Genomic DNA, 23145 nt, shown 5'->3' on the forward strand with positions numbered 1-23145 from the left:
CACACATACACATTCTGCTCCAGGCTGCCACAACATCTCTCCACTAGTCAATGCATCTCTAAATCAACAGACATTTCCTAGAATGTGTCCAGCTGTCATTAAAAGGATACTTCACAAAAATATGAAAATGTATGCATCTTTAATCATCAAAAAGGGTTCTGTATGGCTTTCCTTCAGCTGTCAAGAAGATGTTTTGGGATATTGCTTTAAAGATGTGCAAATAAAGCAGCGTTTCCATTCAATGAGTCAAAGAAAACAAAATCACCACTTCCTGATTAACTAGCGGCAAATATCAAAAGTAAAAATGGAATTTGCTGTGGTTTGAATCTTTTCTTTATTTAATAAATGACTTAGTGGGGTTTAAAAGCAAGAGACGCGGAGCACAGGCACTCTTGACAGTTCTGTTAATAATATAATAACACCATTACTGAAACAGTTAAGGCATTTTAGAATGACCAAAACAACATTTCAGATGCTTTACAATGCGGTCAGCCAGCTGGTTTGTCCATTCACACATATTTTCATCATCACATGATCGCTAATAACAAAATCACACTTTTTTAATGCGCATACTGAAATTTGTTCAGTAAAAGTGTTTCCATCGTAGTTTATGCGCATCTTTACTTATAGAAATAAATTTTATCCTACTAAGTTATGCACATACATTTTTAATGCACATTTTCAAAATTGATGCAAGCAAAATGTGCATAAAATAAAAAGATTGCTTTCCAAATAATCTTTTTTTGTGTTCAATACAAGTAAGAAACTCAGGTAGAGGATGAGTAAATGTTGGCAGATTCTGTTCAGTTTAGGGTGAACTATTACTTAAAGGCTTTGTTCTGCTCAGTTCATTTGATTTGGACCAAAAAGGAAAACGATACATTAAGCCTGGGCTTACTTGGTGTTCAAGATTGAGAAGGGTCTCTATAGATCAGATGGCTGCACTCAAATTTGAATCACAAATTAATTGAACTAGCAGAGTTAGTAAACCAAACCAAACTTGTCAAGTGTGAACACACTATAATTATCATAAATGAAATGTTTCTGAAAGACACATAGACAGTCAGAGCAGCAATGGACTGAATTTAGTATGAAGGCCCTTTTTAAGAAACTGAATTCAGATCAAGTTTGTGTATTGAGATTTTACATACGCCTGATTTGAGACTTCACAAACACACCTCTTTAATGTCCCTCTGGAACTTGTTGTTCATGTCTTCGCTCTTGATGAGGTCTTTGCGTGCCGTCTCCAGCTCCTGCTCCACCTCAGAGACGCGAGAGGACAGTGAGGACATGCGTTCCTTCATCTGCGCCAGCTCATAATTCTGCTTCTCCAGCAGCTCCTGCAGCTCCACCACCTGACTGGCCTCATCCCCTGACTCCATCGAACCGTTCGACAAACGCTGCAACACCAAAACATACATAATACACACAGTCAACACTGTGAGAGAACATTTCTGAACTGAAGAATTAACCAGGTTTCATTTAGTTACCTAAGCCTATAAAAACATATGTTATTTGATATAAAATGTAAATGAAAAATGACAATATTATGTTTAATTGACTATCCTTTAGCCCAGTTTAACTTAACACTATTATTTTTGCATTATTATCAGGTTTTCATCATAAACTAATAATAAAACTATCAAAAAGTCTATTATTGAAATAAAATAAAAAAAACATTCAATTTAAAAGTATCTATTTATCATTCGTTTAACTTTTGTACTTTAAAACAAACACAAACATTACAATGATGAAACTATTACATAAACTACATACTGTATAAGTGTTAAATATGTTTTTAAAACAAAATAATACACTTGGCAATAGATTACTACATTTCAGAAGTAAAATGACAACAGAAAACCTACAATTTATAACTTATTCAAACTATTTATAGAAACTACAGTGCCCAAAATATATCTTAATCATATTAAAATGTCATTCAAATCAACTATTCATGAATCCAGTATAACTTATAATTATTTTGACTTTAATAATAGGTTTGTTCTCCATAACTAATACTAAAAGTATTTAAAAAATTGCTTTTAGTAACATAAACCGACAAAAAGATCATCATAATATTTTCTACAGTCATGTAAATAATATTGTTAATACTAAATTGGGTCCCACTTTATATTAGGTGGCCTTAGCTAATATGTACTTATACAGGAATTAACAGTTTGTTACAATGTACGTATTGTGTAAACACATATATTTACTGTGTACTTATGCTTGATTAAATATAAGTATGTAACTACATTTGTAATTAACTTTTGTAACTACATTTGTAAATACACTGTTAACCATCCCTTACACCTTAACCCACCCTTAAACCTACCCATAACACCAAACCTGTCCATAACCCAACCTCTATCCCAACTCAAAAGCACCACAAGTGTTCTCAAATACATTATAAACACAGTAAGTACATTGTATTTATTTTTTATGTAAGTACATAGTAGTTAGGGACACTTAATATAAAGTGGGACCCTAAATTGTATAAATAAATTTATACTAACACAATGATGTAAAATACAACCCACTAAAAACATATGAAATATTCATTATGAAGTAACTTTATTCTTGTTTGTTATGGTTACAGTATTTATATTTATGATTAGTTGCATTATTAAAATGAATATCTACCAGTATCCATGGTTTAGTAGTATTAATTCATTCTTTCATTGACTGAATGTTCTGTATTTGCTTTGCTGAAAGTATAGTAGGGCTGTGCGGTTAATAAAAGTTGTATCGAAATCACAATTTGACCATGCGCCCCTCAGCATGATTCCTCTGCAGTGTGCTGTTTGAACCAATCATAATGCAGTATGCCTAAACAGAGCGCGAGCACAGGAGACTGAGCTTAATTACAAATAGCTTGACTTTGGATACAGGAAGGCTGATGTATCGCAGAACCAGATAATTTGTATGACCTGTCAGTCCCATATTGCAACTTAAAGCATGCGCAAAGCGCAAGGAGCGTTGTTTCCATCAGCATTTAATGCATTTTGCACAAGCACTTCTTTGTCGTTGCTCGGTGACGATCAAATGTTTTCTCAGAGGATGACAAACTAACAAAACATTGCTGCAGCGCTGATACAAGGTTTACTTATGGAGCAAATGAAAAAGCACAGGGTGTTTGTGTGTTCTGTGTTTGTCTGAGGCAATTCGTCTACCGAAATGTGTATATTCCATACAAAGAAAACATGAAGCTGATTGGTCAGTTATTGTTACATGACTTGTGGTTACATGACTACATGGCTTGTAGTGAAAGGTTAGATGTTTTTAACTGTGTGAGCCTGGAACACGTGTGCGTCACTCCCAATATGAATGCAAGCCACACGCCTCCATTTAACGGATTTGCGCGTGCAAAAGATGGGATATGTGATTGACCTATTTTACGGCAGCATCACAAAGAGCTCTATGATCTATGCATAGCAAAAAACAAAAAATATATGGATGCATACAAATGTATATGCAACTACTTCTGATATGTGGTCAAGCAGAACATTGGAAGATACACTCACACAGACACACACATAGACACACACACACACACACACACACACACACACACACACACACACACACACACACACACCCACACACACACACACACACACACACACACACACACACACACACACACACACACACACACACACACACACACACACACACACACACACACACACACACACACACACACACACACACACACTAAACTATTTATTTGTTTTGCCATAGTTCTGTTCTTCTGTTCTAGAGACAATTTGTTACAGCTTTACTAGGTGATTTTTATTTTATTTGCCTGTTTTAGAGACATGTTACAGGTCTTTGATAAAGATCAAACTGTTTTCCCTCAGAAATATGTTGCAAATTCACACTGTAAAACGTCTGTGTGTGTCAAAATTTAAATCACAATATTGTTTAAGAAAATCGTGATAGGTTTCTTTTGCAGCCCTAATTTCCTGTATGACCCTCTGAGTCTGTTCAGTCTAATTGTATTATCTGTGTGAAGTAGAAGATCAGCAGACCGCTCCTCCGCCATGCCTAAAATAAAGACCCCTGTCACATTTTCACACTAAAACTTGACACGTCTTATGCCGCACTAAAATTAGACTTTATAACCTGTTTAATTTATGGTGCAGGCAGCAAGACAGAAAGGTGATAAAATCATTTGCAGAGCACACAGAATTTACTCCGTCTAAGCTGTGAAGCCACGAGAGATCAACACGAACAGCTTCTGTTATCATAAATAGACCAGATTGACAAGACAAAGAATAGCTGTGGTTTATTCTGGCCTGATAATGACTCATTCACACTTTTTCACTCCCTCTCACTTTCTTCAATCTTTTTTTACTTGAATTTATCAGCGAGTGTTTGTTTAAAGGGCACCTATCATGCACAATTGACTTTCGTAAGGTGTTAGGAACACAGTTTGAACACAGATGTGGGTCTACAGTGTTTGTAAACAAGCAGCCTATAATGGTAAACATCTAACCACCCCTTTTTCAATATTCCCCATAAACCATAGTGTTTCTCCAAATGGTTTTCCCTCTATGTATACGTGTATGAAATCTGTCTACAGTCATTTATTTGTGCCGTATGATACAGTATGGTTCTGCACAGCTGAGCTCGCTTCAGTTCAGATTTGCTCACCTCACGTCATATTTCCAATGCAGTTTAATACTGCTTGAAGTGGGTGGGATTGTTGCTATAGTTGAGCCGCCTCTACCGCCGTCATTAGCTGATGTTTTCATTCAAAGATGTGAATTAAATGTAAGCCCATAAGTAAAGAATCACATACAGTATAAGACCTGCAAATAAAGCAGCATTTCCTTTCAAGTAGTCAAAGAAAACAAAAATGTCACTTACTAAATAACTGGCGTCAAATATCAAAAGTAAAAACGAAATTTGCTGCTGTAGAAGAAGCTGTGTGAATCTTTTCCTAATTTACTAAATGATTGGTGCCTTAGAAGACAGTATGCAGACACGCAATGAACACGTGCTGGTGTTTGAAGGCATCAGACGTGGAGCACAGACGATCTTGACAATTCTGGAGGTCATTACTAATATAATAACACTAATACTGAAACGCCATTTTAGAATGACCAAAACAACATTTCAGATGTTTTAAAATGTGCATGTTTAACACAGATGTTTAAAACATTCACACACATTTTTACCATCACCATTGCTTATAACAAAATCACATGACTTTTTAATGCGCATACAGGAATTTGTTAGATAAAAGTGTTTCCATTGTAGTTTATGCGCATCTTTACTTATCGAATAAAAATTATGCGCATTTGTTTTTTTATGCCTATTTTCTAAATTTTACCAAACTGCACCGTACCATCCAGTGGAAAAGTACTTTAGTACAGCGACTAGGGTCCATTACGAGGGTCCATTACCAGCGCTTAGTGTTTTCCTTTAAATATACTGAACAAGTCCAGCACTGAATGTGATTGGACATTCTGCTAATAAGGATACAAATACAATTGTCTCAGAATGTATTCACAGAGACCAGAAATGTCATTACTTTATTTAAAAACACTCTCATTATAATGCATATTTATTTGTACACACTGTATAGTCAGGTGAACAAGTAAAGCTTTAATTTCTTCCTGACATTTTGTACTAACAAGTTTCCACTTGTTTTGTTGTTTCTGGACAGTCAGAATTTGCATTCATTTGCATTTAATTTGCATTCAAAGGGACACACACAAAAACTGTGTTTTTGCTCATCCTCAAGTTTGACATGCTATAATAAATAAATGATGTGTGGGGTATTAAGAACTCAAACATCACTAGTCCATTCTCAGGACAGCAGAGATTTATTTGGTATCTTATGAAAAGGGGTAAATATGTCCCCTTTAATGTACAGGCCCAGCCATTGACCTTTAGCTGGTTGACTGGACTCATGCATCAGTGTCAGAGGTCTTGGATATTGTCAGTTCTGCTACTAAATCTATCGAGCATCATGGCTGAGATTAATTTGTCCAATTGAGATATACTGTCAAAGTGCCAACCTTTATCTTTTACGAGGCCACACATTTCTGCCATCACTGTCACCATGTCAACACAATCTAATGCAGCAAATGGTGCAGATCGCTAACGGAGAGAGGAGGACGAGGCTTCTCTCATCCTTTCATCCCGTTATCTTTTCATCAGGAGCGTGGGGAAAGATCCTGCTATGACTGGTTTAACGCTACATTAAATGTGATCCAGAAATACAGTCTGACAGGATGAGTGTGTGTTGACTGTAGAGAGAAGGCTTTTACTGGATACATCTGTTCGAAAAAAGATTTTCAGAAGTTTCTGTTGCCTAGACTAAAAATGTCTGTAAATCACCTTAAGGCGCAAAGTGTGTAAAGTTTGTAGTTGAGAATACTTTTTTTAATGCATTTTTTTTATATTTAAGGTCAGTAATTAGGAGATAAACTGACCAAAATGAACTATATATATATATATATATATATATACTAAAATTATATTTCAGTAAAATATACTGAACTTTTGATAAAGATAGATTAAACAGCTTGTCAGTTTTCTAGGGAAGTTGTGTGAGCTATATGAAATAAACAAATAAATAGTATATTGTTCAAAAATTAATGCAAAAACCTCTAAATGCCATCTGAAATGTTCTCCTAAATCTCAGCCTCCAGTGTTTATGTTAAGCTATTTCCCTTGAAAGGCAATGAAAGTAACTTAACCGTCACTTTAAATATAAAATTACTGAGCCAACGAACAAGAGTTGGAGAAAAATGCTAATTTTAGATGAAAATATCAAATGGCTTTTAGAGGTTTTTGCATCTAAACTCTTCATATATATTTTCTGGCTTTATTACTTTGAATTACCTAAATTATCTAAAGAATTATGAAAAACAAACAAAACAAGAACAAAAAAAGAAGTAAGAATTAAAGATATAAACCTGGAACTGACCTCTGACATTTTCCGCTAAAACTATAGTTATTATTTGCACATCAAAGTTTTTATCTTTTAATTCTGACTTCATTTATAACAATTGTTAGATAAAAATCCACATATAAAGCAATTGTAAGTTTATATTGAAATTGTTAGATGCAAAGTTGTGCTGTAAACTTGTCAACATTGATAACAATAATAAATGTGTATTGAGCACCAGATCAGCATGATAAAATGATGCATGAAAGATCATGTGACACTGATAAATGCTGTAAAAATACCAAAAATAACATTTCTTTAAACAAGCAAAATCTCTCTCAATAGTTGGAAAGGTAATCTTGTTACTCTTGAATTTAGAATCTCTTTATATCCCACAAAAAAATAATGACATTTTAAATCCGAGTATGAAAATTATTTTACGAGGAACACAAAATATTGCAAATAGAAAACAGTTATTACTTATTATACTGCTTTTTTGATCAGATAAATGCTGTCTTGGTGAGGAGAAATTACTATTTTATAAACAGCAGTGAACTTTCAGCATAGAAAAAAAAAATCAAAATCTGCTTATTGGGAGAAAATGAACTGCTCTGAGGGAGTTTAAATCCTGGCAGCAGTCAATACTAACCTTGCTATGAAGTTTCTGGGCATCAGTCCCCTCCAACAGGTCCTCTGCCCCATCTCCTGACGCCACCTTCCTCTGAATGTGGGCATTCTGCTCCCTTAATGCCACAATCTGCAATCAAGCACAATAAACAGAGAGAGTTACTGACAGAGTACACAGGAAAGCAAGCATATCTGTCTGCTAGGGCACTTCATTTCCAAATAATATGCAGTGCCAGATGGTAAACACAAAATAAGAAGATAATAATATAATCTTGAAATGGACTAAACACTAGTGCAATAAATCACAAAATAGTTACATTCAAATAGGACATCCAATATTCCAGTACAACTTTACTGCTATGTGCTTTTTGTCTGAATGTCCTAGAGACTACACAGATAGTGTGACATTCAGATAATGTAACATCCCTATCCTTATTCGCTAAAGTGAGTGTTAAGCTCCATTTAAAGCCACAAACATTTTATTGCCCATTTTGTGTGCATTTTTCATTTCCATGTGATGTTTTTATACAATATTAAAACTGCAAGCATACAGGAAAATAACATCACAAATCAAAAAACAAACAGCTTAGAAGTGTTCAAATATACAGTATAGCATATCAACAGCGACTGTGATCGAAAACATACAGTAGCAAGGACAACGGCTGCTCTACCATTTGTTATGACGGATATGAGGAGAGCCAGGAATCATTGCACTGCAAGAGATGATTTAACAACCAAACAACCTTAGCTATTTGATAACAGTTAAAGGGCCAATGTAGTGGAGTGTAGAGTGTAACACTGACTGGGGTTTAGAGTATAACATTTTCTTTTCTCAGCTAAATTCACACTTGTGAAATACAAATAAGTGGTTTTGTTTATCATTTTTGTGTGTATAATTCATTTTCATTATTTATCTCAAAATAATGGAAGTTTGTTTGTTTGTTTATTTATTGCCACAACAACAACTTGTGGCTATTTTATGGTAAGATCAATAGAGATAAAAACAGATTACATAATAAAAATGACAGCATCATCCATCAATAAGAGATGATACCAAATAAAAATAAAAAAAACATTCAAAACCACAATTTTTTACTTCAATATACACTGTGAAATGTAATTAGCTGACTTTACTTTTACATTTTACAGTGTATTCACTCATTAATTTTCTTTCAACTTAGTCCCTTATTTATCAGGGGTCACCAGAGCGGAATGAACCACCAACTATTTCAGCATATGCTTGTTTATTAATGGGTACTCATTCACACACACACTCATACATGAATACTTGTGCAGCTTTTCCAGCCACATTTTCCCTTCCTCTTAACACTCTATTAGTATACTTAGATACTGCACTCTGTGAGCATGCAGCTTCTTTTGCGAATCCCTAATCATTAAAATTGAAACAAATGAAGGTTTGAAATATTTCCCTTTGTGTGTAGTAAACTAATATGTCACAAAAGTTTCACTTTTTGAAACAAAATATTGAAATTAATGGACTTTCCCTCGATATTTTTTTTTTTTTAGCACATACCTGTTGAATATAGTTTCATATATGGTAAATAACATATGCTTTGTTTCGCTTATATTTGGAGTTGGTGTAAATATTAAACCTAACCTGTTACATCTAACTCTGTGAAGGTCCACAGCCCTAAAGTGCTGTTACTCAACATCTTTAATTATTACAGAAAGAGAATGGAAAGTGATGATGAAAAAGTAGATTCTGACATTTTATTATATCATCCCTCCAAAGGCATGTCATCAGCATATTTCTTTAGGGATTTCACATGACACTTCACACACGTCTTAAATGTGAGAGACGGAGTTAATACACTAAGGATTGATCTCACGGGATTACAGCTGTCAGATATAGACAACTTGTGGTAAATGTATGCACTTTTAAAATAAGGGAGATGAAGGTCAGAAGGTTCTAAGAACAGAATAACTATGTTGAAGTTTGAAACGTGACTTGAAGTTTACATGAGAAATGATGGTGAAACACTGCCCAATATCGGGGGCAAATTAGTGCTTGTTCATATGAGTGACAATGATATTATAATAGTGTGTAATGTCAAAGACTGAAATCTGAGAGAAATATGAATGCATCACCGATGCTGGAGCAACCTGGAGCCGGTTGCACCAGCAAGTTAAATCATAGAATAGTTGTGACATAAGAGACAATAAGGCCCAATCCCAATTCTATCCCTTAGCCCTTCCCTTTACCTGGTGTCCCAATTCTCTTTAGCTTGAAGGCGTAGGGCTAAGGGAAAAGATAGCCCTTCGAACTAATATTTTTCAGGACCACACTCGAAACCAAGGGTTAAGAAAATTTCCCAGAATACACCTGCCACAACTGCAGGATAGCTGCACTCGAAAGTAAGGAGATTCACAAATTAGTTTTTTTTTTGTCATTATTACGAATTTTTAAAACAAACAAGCCCATGTTTTTGTATATTCATAACCGCATTCATGTTTTACCTTCATACTTTAAAAAAAACCCCACTAAAATAAAAAAACGCTAAATTTCGCGGTCTATAATCCATAATAATAACTCCTTTAAAGCAGCCCCACAACATTCTGTAACTCGATGACAATCGAATCCCCTGTCAGAAAAGTCTATTGGCTGGAAATGGGCTTTTTACAGTGTATAGTCTAATGTTATTGTTGTTTTTGTGTGTTTACATAGATAAATATGGCCACTGTATAAATGCACATTATAGTTACGATCTCATTGCCACATTAGATCATTATTATAACATAATATATGCCTTCAGTGATTTCCTGAAGATAAATACCAAAAAATAACACAACTGGAATAACTACAGAAGTATCGTACAGCGATCGTTTGATCTTATATAAAGCAAGAGATCACAATGACATCTGATGAGATGTGCAGGTGCTGTAGTGCTGTCCAATTTCTTAGGTTAAATTTTGAAGCCCTTTCCCTTCACATTCAGTTTTAAGGGCCTAGGGGAAGGGGTAGAGGTACAAAAATAGAATTGGGATTGGACTTTGAGTAGCAACTTATGCACAACTTTTTTTTATTTTTGCAGCATTGCACTTTAACGTAACTACTTTCCACCTAAATATTTATAGACACCTCTGGCTCTGGAAAAGAGATAAGATTAGATTGATGAGCTTGTGATGGATAATAAAGAAGTTCTCTCCTCCTTCATCTCCCTCTGCTCACAGCCTTTTGCATTTATTTTGTTTTTGATGTCCAAATCTTGCTTTTTTTTTCTGATTTGTGAAACAAGTTGTTTTTATCTATCAATTTTAGCAATTTATTCAAATGAAGATGTCTTTATGACCTATTATTTTTAATTTTCTGTTTTATTATTAAAATAATTTCATATTTAATGTTTTCATTTCTATAACTGCATTCACATGCATTCCAGTCTATTTTCCTGTTTAGCAATGTGAAAGCTTCTGGTTACTGCATTTATTCAAGTAATTTTAAAGAGTGCTGGTTGACGGTACCCATTGATATCCATTATTTTTCCTACTATACATGACAATGGGTACCACTGACCAGCATTTTTTCAAAATATCTTTTGTGTTGAACAGAAGAAAACACTCACAAAGGTTTAAAATTACATGAGGCAGAGTAAACAATAAGGTAATTAAATAATTTTTCCATTTTTTTAAATTATAAACTTTTTGAGTGAACTAGCCCTTTAAGAACATGCATTGCAGCCAAAGTACAAATTTAGTTATAAACTAACTGGTAGTGATTAAGCCTCTAGGGTGGACTTTATGCTCTAGTTTAAACAAAAAGGTATTGTATAAACACCTAGAGCAATTCTATCTGGGAATGTAAAATCTAAAAGACTCTTTCTATGGAAAGGTTGCACAAGGTGGGACTTTGTTGTTGCACTGTCATATAGTGCATGATATCTGCTACATTCATTCTCCCATGGCAGGGCACCACACCAAAATGTATTCCCACCATGGCTAATTTTTTTTTTATAGCTGGTTATAATCGCAGTAAATCGTATTAAAATCTAAGTGAAGTACAATAGAGCAAACCTTTCTGTAATCCTAGTAGCACTGTGCATTATTTGTTTAACCCTTAAAGGTTACATGCTGACTGACTAATTGACTGACTGACAGGGCTGCGTAATGCGTAAAGCTAGCAAACACAGCGTAGCTTTTAGTTATGACGAACACAGTTTCCACAAATACACTTTATTTAGAGATAAAGGTCTATGATTCTTTATATGGTTCTTTAAGGAGTTTATGGCCATTTCACTTTACTTCAGGATGCATCAATGCCATTCTATGTATATTGAAGACATTCATAAATATTCCAAGCAAATCTAATAAATGTTGGGAGACATACTCTTTACATAAACTCATTAAATCACACTTCAGCAGCATTTATTTGAGAACTAACTAGAAAATCTGTACTTGAGCAGCGTATATTTGAGGGCGTGCAAGAAGTTTGGAAAATCGGCATGAGCAAAGAGATTCGCAAGCGCATATTACATGAATGCAATCTCGACTTGTAAAGCCGCAGTCACACTAGAGTTTGAGCTTGCAAAATTCTGTCATTTGGCACTGCAAAAAGGGGTGGTATTAAAAAACATGATTAGACATAAAAAAATGAGCAAATGGTGCATGTTTTAAATTTCTGTCCAGAGAGGACATGTTTTGATCCTCCATTGCGTTTCCGGTCTGATGCATTCGCATGTGTATGAACAGTCTAGCTTAATACTGCGCTCAAGACATTTGTCACTGAAATTACACCATACATGTAGGTAGTAAGAACATCTGTTTAAAGGGCCTGTCAAACACAGCTGGAAAAAATCCAAGAGGAAACACCGTAGTGTTCACACTTAAAAGAAAAACAGTGATGTATTTTAAATTATGCAAAAACAAAACATGATTTAATTTATGTCAAGAATAAACCGGACCTTTATCAACGCATGAACAACAGTTGGTGGGAAGAGATGGGTTACAACTACAAAAGTTTACAATGTGAACATTTTTCTTGTTTCACTTCCAAAATGATTCATTAGTGATTGTAGTCTCTTGCAAAGTTTTATTTATTATGTTTGTACAGTGTTATTAATAAGGAAACCAAGGCTAGACCTAAAGTCAGATGGCATGAAAAAGTATAAGATCATAAAAAATCATAAGTAAAAACAATAATAAATAGCAACAAACTGCCATGATTGTGTGTTGGATCATACTTGAAGAATTATAATCATAATAATGACAATGTGATTTTTTGAAGTGCCAACTTTGGGTGCCAATTCACTTGTATGGGGACATCATTTTACTAGAAATCTCAATTTATCTTCACTTGAAGAAAGACAAATAAGCATAAATTATGAGGAAAAGAATTATAAAAACAGCCTTTTCAGAAATTTTACATAAAAAAATAATCTAAGGAAATCCAATGCCATTTAGGTCCTAACTGTATGCACTAAATCAGTTTTTCTCAACCACGTTCCTGGACGACAACAAACACTGCATGTTTTGGATGTCTCCTTTGTCTGTCACAACCATTACAGGTCTTTTAGTCCCTGCTAATGAGCAGATGATCTGAATCAGGTGTGTTTGATTGAGGAGGCATGGAAAATGTGCAGAGCTGGTGGTGTACCAGGATCATGGTTGAGAAACATGGCACTAAATAAAGAAAATACTTAGTTGTATGATTCATTTCATAAAATACCACATTAACGCATTGAACTAAACATTAGACAAGCAGTAATATTATTTCTTTTTATTTATTTTATGGATTGTGTGAAAAAAATCTTACTGGTATTCAAAATTAGCGCTCATTTCTGAAAGAATATCCTAAAAACGTATTTGGTGACACCACTGTATTTTATTAATGCTGATAGATCACTGCTTATCAACAGAAAAGCCTTCTATCATAGATATTTTTTCTCTTCAGTCTTCTTAGTTATTTTATACTACACACACTAAACACCCCGCCATCTTGAACAACAATATAAATGATAAAATGCACCATCTCTGGACCGTAACAAAACTGCCGCAGCCCAATAATGTAAAACTGCAGCGCATACAAATATAGCAGCTGAAGTTGCTGACCGTATCCACTGGCATATGTTCTCTAATAAAATAACCCAGTATTCTTCCAGGAGCGTCTCTAAAGCAGGTTATCTGACACACACCCACACACACGCACACACACATAAAGCTCTCTACAGGCTAAAGGCCATCAGAGGATTATTCCTCTCCCATGTCGAGACGCTCTGTCCACTGTGAGCTCAGAGAAAGCGATGGATAGATGGAGGGATATAAAGAAGACATCACTTGCTTTTGTTTGGTTTATCGCCTCTTTCTCTATGCATACCTTTAATGAGGTGGCAATTAAGGGTCTTGGCGCTTTTGAAGGTACAGAAAGAGAATTGTCTGCCATTTTTCCGAGGCCTGGAGATCAAACAGCTCCGCACCTTCTGACTCCACAAAGAGCCGCGATATTGAGTCAACTTGCAAATGAAGGTAAATGAGAAGTGGAGGCCCAATGAAAGTAAGCATGTCGGCTTTGATGTCGTTCATTTGGGCTCATCAAAGAGGATTGCGGACCAGCCTGAAACGCTGGTTTGTTTCAGACAGAAAACAACTACTTCACAGGAAGACGATTCATCTCTGTGACTCACCTGAACGCTGTGAGTTAAGCAACATTTTACTCCCTCTAACCTGGAGATATTACTGTGAAGTTGGAAATGAGATGGTTTAGTTGTACTTGTACATTACTGCACAAATTAAGTGCTTTTCATAACTCAGAGACAGCACAGGGAGATAAACAATATGTCAAAATTAGACTATAAACAAAACTGAACTGATGAAGTAGTCTACTAACAATAGCTAATAGCTAACAATAGCATTATAACAATAGGTAACACCATTGCACTGCAATACTATATGAACATTGCAATACTATATGAAAATACTCACATTTTTGTTTATCTGCATGCTACTATGGCAATTACTGTGAATATAAAAGTGTGTCATTTATACATTTACATGTAAACATATTTACATGTTTATTAGTGATGTGACATGCATCGATGCTTCGAAGAATGAATCAAAAAATGAAACATCTCACAGTGTACCGGAGCTTGATTCGTTTAGCCTTAACCACATGATCAGTGACGTCCAAAGCTTAATTTTCGCCTATACCCAGAAAGTATTTATATCGCTTCACTTTTTCCACATTTTCTTGTTACAGCCTTATTCCAAAATGGATTTCCTTTAAAATTCTCACACAATTCCCATTAATAACAATGTGATTTTTTCAAAATTGTTGCAAATTTATTACAAAACAAAAACCTGAAAAATCACATGTACATAGGTATTTACAGCCTTTGTTGTAAAGCTTTAAATTGAGCTCAGGTACCTTCTAATTCCACAGATCATTCTTGAGATGTTTCAGCAGCTTAATTGGAGTTCACCTGTGGTAAACTCGGTTGATTGGACATGATTTGAAAAGGTATACACCTGTTTATTTAAAGTCCCAGGGTGGACAGTGCATGTCAAAGCACAAACCAAGCATGAAGACAAAGGAATTGTCTGTAGACCTCTGGGAAGGATCGTCTCGAGGCAAAAGGCTGGGGAACTTTACAGAAAAATTTCTGCTGCTCTGAAAGTTCCAATGAGCACAGTGGCCTTGATCATCCATGAGTGAAAGACTTTTGGATCCACTAGGACTCTTCCTAGAGTTGGCCGCCATCTAAGCTGAGTGATCGGGCTTTAGTCAGGGAGGTGATTAATAACCTGATGGTCACTCTGTCTGAACTCCAGCGTTCTTCTGTGGGCAAAGGAGAACCTTACAGAAGGACAACCATCTGTGCAGCAATCCACCAATCAGGCCTATATAGTAGAGTGACCAGACAGAAGCCACTCCCCGCTTGGAATTTGCCAAAAAGCATCAGAAGGACTCTCAGACCATAGAAACTAAATTCTCTGGTCTGATGAAACTAAAATTAAACTCTTTGGTGTGAATGCCAGGCGTTACATTTGGAGAAATCCAGGCACCGCTCATCACCAGGCTAATACCATGCCTACAGTGAAGCATGGTGGTGGCAGCATCATGCTGTGGGGATGTTTTTCAGCAGCAAGAACTGGAAGACTAGTCAGGATAGAGGGAAAGATAAATGCAGCAATGTACAGAGACAGCCTGAATGGAAACCTGCTTCAGAGTGACCTCAGACTGGGGCGACGCTTCATCTTCCAGCAGGACAATGATCCAAAGCACACCGCCAAAATATCAATAGTGCGGCTTCACAACAACTCGGTATATGTCATTGAGTTGCCCAGCCAGAGCCAAAATCTTAATCCTATTGAACATCTCTGGAGAGGTCTGAAAATGGCTGTACAACGTAGCTTCCCATCCAACCTGATAGAGCTTGAGAGGTTCTGCAAAAAATTCCCAAAGACAAGGTGTGCCAAGGTTTTGGCATCATATTCAAAAATACTTGAGGCTGTAATTGCTGCCAAAGGTGAATCAACAAAGTATAGAGCAAAGGCTGTGAATACTTATGTACATGTAATTTTTCAACTTTTTTACATTGTCGTAATGGGGTATTGTGTGTAGAATTTTAAGGAAATAAAAGAATTTAGTCTTTTTTAGAATAAGGCTGTAACATTAACAAACTGTAGAAAAAGTGAAACGCTATAAATACCTTCCAGATGCACTTTACATTTCTATTGTTTCAAAGCACTGCACCGGTCCCGCTTACCAGTATTTCAACTAAAATACAATAGTAATTTATTGTAAAAAGCCTTTGAACCATACTACAGTGTATTAGTGTATTATTTACAACTATTTCCAAAGAAAGCCACTGCATATTGTAGTATAGTTTGTAACGGAAGCCAGCTGGCAAGTGCAACGCAAAAACCTCACTCTCATTGCCTCCTCCTTAGCATTCGCCTCTCATGCAGGAATCGCTGGTTAGATCCCCGCTCAGATCGAGTGGGTGGGTGTAGGACTATTTGGAATACCATATGCATAAATTCTTTTGAATACCTTGACTTTTACTATATCGATAGTGTAATGCAAAATATCTTATGTGTAAAATACTACAGTAACTAGGTGATTTGCTTATATTACTTTTGTTGTATTACTACATGAATGAGTTGGTCTGTTGTGAACATTTGACATTTTTGCAACGCAGTGCTTTCCCACAGTTTAACCAGTAGAGGGTCTCATCGAGTTTTTATTTGGAAAGCTTTGACTATCGAACCTTTTTCCGATACAATTGTGTTGATCGTTTCAGTGCTTTAGAAAGCTTCACTTCACCACTATATATATATATATATATATAATAATCATGAGAGACAATATTTTGGATTCATGTCATCCAAAAATGTTTCATCTGATTATAAGCATTTTGAATTACAATATTATCTAATTACAATTACTACTATTTTTGGAATCCAATTATTTAATCCAGATTAGTTGTGATCAGTTACTGTGCAGCACTCTGTAAAAAACGCTGGGTACACATAATCGATTTGTGTTGAGACAACATGAAGGAACTAAGTTAACCTATTAGTTTTTTACAAATTTATTCGGATTGAAAATAAAACATAAAACATAAGTTGACCCCCCCACCCCGGATACAGTAAACTCAGTGCAACATACAACAAGTTGACTATAAGGTTTACTCACTTTTTTAAGTAAAGTGAACTAATTACTTTTTTGTGTATTTCATTTAACATGTTGTAATGTACACTTATATTACATTGCCATTTATGTGTTGTAGTTGAAGACAGTGATAGAGCTAATTCAGTGGATGGGGATGATTGGGAGGGCATGATGATTAAGAGCCAAGGGAAGGAATTTGGCTATTTATGTATTTGTAGACGCTTATATCCAAAGTGACTTACATGCCTACTCTTTTTATGTGATTAATGACCACAGAGAGTCAGGATCTCAGTTTAATGTTTCATCAGAAAGATAGTGCTCACTGTCCTCTTCACTATACTGGGGCATTAGGACTCACAGACTGCAGTTTGAGCAGCACCTACTTAATGCAGCAGTAAGTTCTACGACTAATTGCGAACAAAATGTTTAATAGTTTTATTATGTGTAATTCATCAAACTAGACTAGAATCAAGCAAACAATATTGACAACCTACAGTACTGCATGTCAGTAAATCTATACTGCACATATAGCAGGTTGTCTATATATTTTTATACAGTATTTGCACAGTTTAATGGTAGTTTGAGTAGTACAGCTTTTAGTTTCTACATTTCAGACAATCCTCATTTCAGAACAGACCTTAAATAATCTCAAGTACACACTTTGCTTTAATAAGTAACATCTGTGCGAGTCCACTGTAGAAAAGCACCAGCCGTCGCTACACATGCCCAAACTGTCAGTGCCAAGGCCAGTGAATGTCCTTTTATAACATCAATGAACAGTTGTTCAAAAGCACGAGGCTTTGAATGACTAATACTGCATATAAATAAATATTTGCTGCAAAGTAAACTTGGACAGCTTAGAGGCTGGATGAAATTTAAAAGAGGCCTTAATTTGCATTTTTTAATTTCCAATTCAGAGCAAATCTAATGCATGCTGACACGGCTGAGCTGGTGAGAAAACTGGGCTCTGACTATGTGCTGGAAGTGAGAATGTTCCCACCAGTTTGTTGATTTACATTTTTAGATATTTGAATATATGACTTTAGATGTGATGAAAGAGTTTGTTTAGACTGTATGCATTTTATTGTATAAATCTTTATAATAAATTTTGAAGTGTTAAATGTTTATGTATTAACTAACAATAACCTGGAGCAAAGACTCTGTGTGTGATTTGTGTGTGAATGCATTAACTAACTGATTTCATAGTTTTTTTTCTCTTATTGGCATTATCTGTTTTTCCCAGAGCTGGCCCTCCTTATAAGCGAACTAAGCAGCTGCTAAGGGCCACACCGCAACTAGGGGTCCACCCGTTTCCTTGCATAAGCACACACATTTTCAACATCCTTGTAAAAAATGATTTTACAATTATTCTCATTGACAGTGTTTTAGTACTTAAATATTTTTAAAAAGTCATTTAATCAACAGGAAGCTCGCAGTATCTCATTTCTCATATGCGTTCTGTCTTTTCGTGGTTCAAGTTTGTTCTTCCAAGGTAACCTGCAAGACCAACTGGTCAACACAAGAATGTGAATCCTTGCACAGACACAGCCACCATGGCATTTGCTTCATTGCCTGCTCCATTTATATATCTGATTAGGAAATTGGACCGCAGAAATACAACAAATCTAACGTTATTTTTCAGGCAAAAAATACTGAGGGGGAAAATGATGACGAGAAGAGACAAGCACAAAATAATTTTAGCATCGCTTTTAAATGCTAATTATGATGTTAAAGACATAATCTAATAGCACATTTATCAAAAATAGACAATTACAGATTAATTAACATTGTCTTGTATGAAATATTTTATTTTGTCCTGTTTTTACAGATCACAGACCTGTTTTTTTTGTGTCTAAAACGCATTTTACTGAAATGCAATAATACTGAAGTGTGTTTCACTGACATATTTTTCACACTGGTAACATTTTTCCTGAGACATGTTTCTAAAAGGTATGCACTAATTGAACTAATAATAGTTTAATATAAGCTCAGGACCCTGCATCTCAAATGTAAGAAACAGAAAAGAAGCCTGAAGGGAATAATAAAGTTAGTGTTTGGGTATATAATGCATTTAATTAACTATTGATCAGTGTCGTTTCATTGCAGGGTTTTTGCTTTGGGAATTTAAATATTAAAAAAATAAGACCTACAGTACAACCTTTTATAGAATCTTCAATCTGTTTGCTAAATAATAGAATATGTTTCAAACACTCCAGAAGGACGTAAAGTAGAATCACTATTAAAGATTGTTTAATTCTTTATTTTTGAAGCTTTGGTTGACAAAAACGGTGATGGTTTAAAATGTCTAAATCATTCAGACAGTTATTAGGTAGAAGAAATCAGGATTTATTTTTCTGTTTCATTGATTGTATTTAATAAGCAATAAAATCATTGTGGGCCGGTTTTGCAATGGTACTGCAATACTCCACTATTTGAGCAAGGTAGGGCCCCAAAATGATTCTGCTTAGGGCCCCCAAATGTACAGTGCCAGCTCTGGTTGTTCTATATAGCACATCTTTAAAATGTATATTGAAATTTAAATGTAGTTTTGTAATAAGATAGAACCTTTTCAACACCATTATAAAAACCTTGACAGCTTATCTTGACATGAATACATACAGTATATGTCATCTTTACTGGGTTCTCACAAACAATGTCAACGTTCCCTCCAAACACAAATTAAATAGTTTGACCTTGTATGGATGTAAACACCTCCAAAACAAAATTACAACCTGATAAAAGAGCACAGTAAGGACACTCAAATAAACTAAAACCGAGCAATGCTTTTCTACAGGCTCTTGGCCTATTTTCATTACTTAGTTTCTTTACAAACGTTGAAAATGAAGATAGCACATCTCTCTTAGGCCTGAGTCACTGTCTTGTTTTAAATAACCGCTTTCACCTCGTCTGTCCTCTCCATCTGTCTGGCTCTTTGATCTAAGATGCACCTCTCTCATGACCCGAAGAGATCAGAAGAGTTTAAATTCAGAAACGAAGACATTACAACAGAGAGCAGAATGATCAAAATCAGCACACACATTTTCAACATTCAATTTCTTTTAACGGGGGAAAAAGTTATTTGGCTCTTGATGAGAAGTTCAAAGCTTTTTCAGCTAGAACTGCACCATCTGGACTGCCAGAACTAGAATACACACTAAAATACACAATGTTCTGTTTGCTCTGTTGCATTTCACACTGAGCAGTTCACCGGCATAACAACAAAATAAACATATTCAGCATGTTTAGTCAGTATATTTAACTGACAGTCACACCTGTTTTGATGAAGATAATGATGCTGTGTAATTACATAAACAGAGCATTTGTGGCTTACCTCCTGATTGGCTGCAGCCAACTCCTCCTCCAAAGCAGAAACTCTCTCCAGTGAAACCCGCAATCTCTCTCGTACCTGAACAAAAGGGGAAAAAATGCATCACTTGCTGTTTATGAAGGTTGTGTCCTGCTCAGAAATGAACTGGGAATGTTTTTATATTGAAGTAGCAAGCATGATGCAAAATTGCAGAATTTGAAGAAGTTAAAAGTTCATGTTTGCTAAATATACTGTATAGGCAAAGTGTAGTTGACAAATATTAAAAACTGAGTCTTGGGGATCTAGACAGGTAAAATTATTTTTTTTAAAGGTAAAACTGCAAAAGATAGCTGTTCCCTTATGTCACCAGTTCTGTCCCGGCTATTACCCATACCAGCCAGCAGAGGTAATCATCACTGAAATACTAGCCATTTACAGAACTCCAAATGCCACAATCCCGTTCTGGGGTTGATTGCCCAGTACCTGATGGCACTTGTCACCGGCATATATATTCTGACTCCTACCACAGTTCCTTGTTAAGTCTTGTTCTGCTAAGCGGACATTACTGAGTGTTCATATATGTCACTGGACTGTTTTTTTAGTTGTCGACTTGTTTGTTTGTTATTCCCGATAGTAATTGTTCTCTGCCTGGCCCATACTCAGCCTGTGTACTCTTGTATGATTCTTTGCTGCCAGCCCTTACCTTCGCCTGGATTCTCATTTATGATAACTCTCTGTGTGTTCTGGCTGGTCTGACGACGCCTGCTTTAAAGCCCAGTTATCCATTTCAGTGAGTGTTACATGTTACATTGTCTCTGTAATTTGTATTGTAATAAAGAAGCTTGTCAATGGATCCACAATCTCCTGGGTCTTCCTCACACCTTACTACAGTAAATAATGTGAAATCATAATAGAATAACAAAGGTTTCTAGTAAAATTACAATAACATATTGGTGAACATATGATCAAATACTGTTTTAAAACACTGATGATATTGAAAGTAAACAAAAAGCCACATTGTAATATACAATCTAATAATATATTTTCCATATTATATCTAATATTATTTTCCAGTGGGAAAAAATGAAATGTTGCTTTCATATTTTTACAATAAATTTCGTCAACCACACGTCCTTTTTTTACTGCAACATCCTTTTCTATTTTCTATTTTATAGTATTTTTTTATTTTATAAAAAGTGACTATCTGTAGAATGGGCCAGCAAAAAGATGAATAAAACCACTCTTTTCGCTCTTACTGGTGACCTGTTTGATCACTGGAATGATTTCAGTGGCTTCAGTCCTTCATCACTTGGCGACCAGTGGTCACTAAAACTATGCTCCAATAAATCATGAGCAATTTCCTTTCGTCTGTTACCTAACGCCTTATAAATGACACTGTCTGTAGAAGGCCGCAGAATGGATTACAGCTGGATGAACCGCCACACAAGAGCTTAATCCATAAATAAAACTCCAGTGGATGAAGGAATGGAGGGGTGGGTCAGAAGGTCGCGGTGCTTAATAAATGTACTTCGACCACACTGTCCAAAAACCCTTATATAATATTATTTTGCTTATTAAGATTGATCAGTCTGGCTATAAATTAAATGGTTTAACATTAACAACTCTGTGGTACATTTAGTACATGTCATATTTAATTTATACTAGCACACCGCTATCAAAAGAGTGTGAAAATATAAACACAATTTTAAAGGCTTGAATCAAATGACTAGTAGTTTGTTACTTCATTATAGATTGATTATATAAAGAAATGTAATGTAATATATATAAATTTGTGTGTGTGTGCGTATATATATATAACTTTTGTTTAAAAGTTTTGCTTTGTTTGAATATGTAAATGAGACATGCTTTAATTAAATAATTTGCATACAATTTATTTATAGAACAAAAATCTAATCACTGGCAAAAGTCTGGTTCAAAAATTCTATTATTTTTTAAATTATTTGTCACATTTTTACAGAGGGGATTTTGCAAATCTCTTATTATGATTCCATAATTAAAAAAAATAAAAATTTCAGAAAAAAAATAAATAAAATGCATATTAGCATATATTTATGCAATAACATATATGAACATGTAAGCTGCTGAAGGGGAGATTTATGACTCAAAAATACTAATTTTGAGAAAACAGCCTTTAAAATAGACAAAAACAGATAAAGTGTTATAAAAAATACTAATACAAAAAAAACTTTATGAAAAGCTAAACAACAGAAAATCTATAAAATTGACAGGTACATGAAACAAAAAAAAAAGTTTATTTTTGCCTGCAGCACCCTTAAGCAGGGGTTTTCAAACTTTTATGACACATTCCCCCCCAAGCTTGGCTAATTTCACTCACAACCCCCAAGGCAAATAACTAGATTACTGATTACTGATGTCCATGTAAACATAGGCCCCGTTTACACTAGTGCGTTTTAGTTTGAAAACGCATAAGTTTAGCTACGGTTACGCCATCCGTCCACACTACGCCGGAGTTCTCGAGCGCCGAAAACGGAGCTTTTTGAAAACGCTGGAGAGGCCGTTTTCATTCTGAAACGCTGCTGCTCCGTCTCAGTGTGGATGGGGAAAGACGGATACATCTGAAAACGGAGGCGGGGCTGCAAACGTTCGCCTATCTGATTGGGGCTTTTCCTGAATATTAAGTAGCCTAACACACAC

The 23145-nt window shown here is 35.3% G+C and overlaps 1 protein-coding gene and 1 long non-coding RNA gene across 29 annotated transcripts in view; one reads left to right on the top strand and one right to left on the bottom strand.

Moving 5' to 3' along the window:
- Nucleotides 1–23145, bottom strand: part of ppfia2 (PTPRF interacting protein alpha 2) — a 340251-nt gene that overhangs the window by 51103 nt on the left and 266003 nt on the right. For all 28 annotated transcript variants that reach the window (XR_015482131.1, XR_015482132.1, XR_015482135.1 and 25 more), the window contains 3 exons: nt 20494–20568; nt 7560–7667; nt 1179–1400 (listed from right to left, as the gene is read on the bottom strand). Coding sequence is in view for 21 of the 28 variants with exons in the window: in XM_087247257.1 (XP_087103383.1) it covers nt 1179–1400; nt 7560–7667; nt 20494–20568 (405 nt within the window). In the remaining 7 variants the exon portion in view is untranslated. The remainder of the gene's footprint in view (nt 1–1178; nt 1401–7559; nt 7668–20493; nt 20569–23145) is intronic.
- On the top strand, nt 13700–21322 carry LOC147844713 (uncharacterized). Its single transcript, XR_015483190.1, has 3 exons — nt 13700–14181; nt 18406–21176; nt 21248–21322. It is a non-coding gene; the product is annotated as an uncharacterized LOC147844713 (long non-coding RNA).

The sequence above is a fragment of the Danio rerio genome, chromosome 4 (genome assembly GCF_052040795.2).
Source record: "Danio rerio strain M-AB ecotype USA chromosome 4, GRCz13ab, whole genome shotgun sequence".
NCBI classification, from domain to species: Eukaryota; Metazoa; Chordata; class Actinopteri; order Cypriniformes; family Danionidae; genus Danio; species Danio rerio.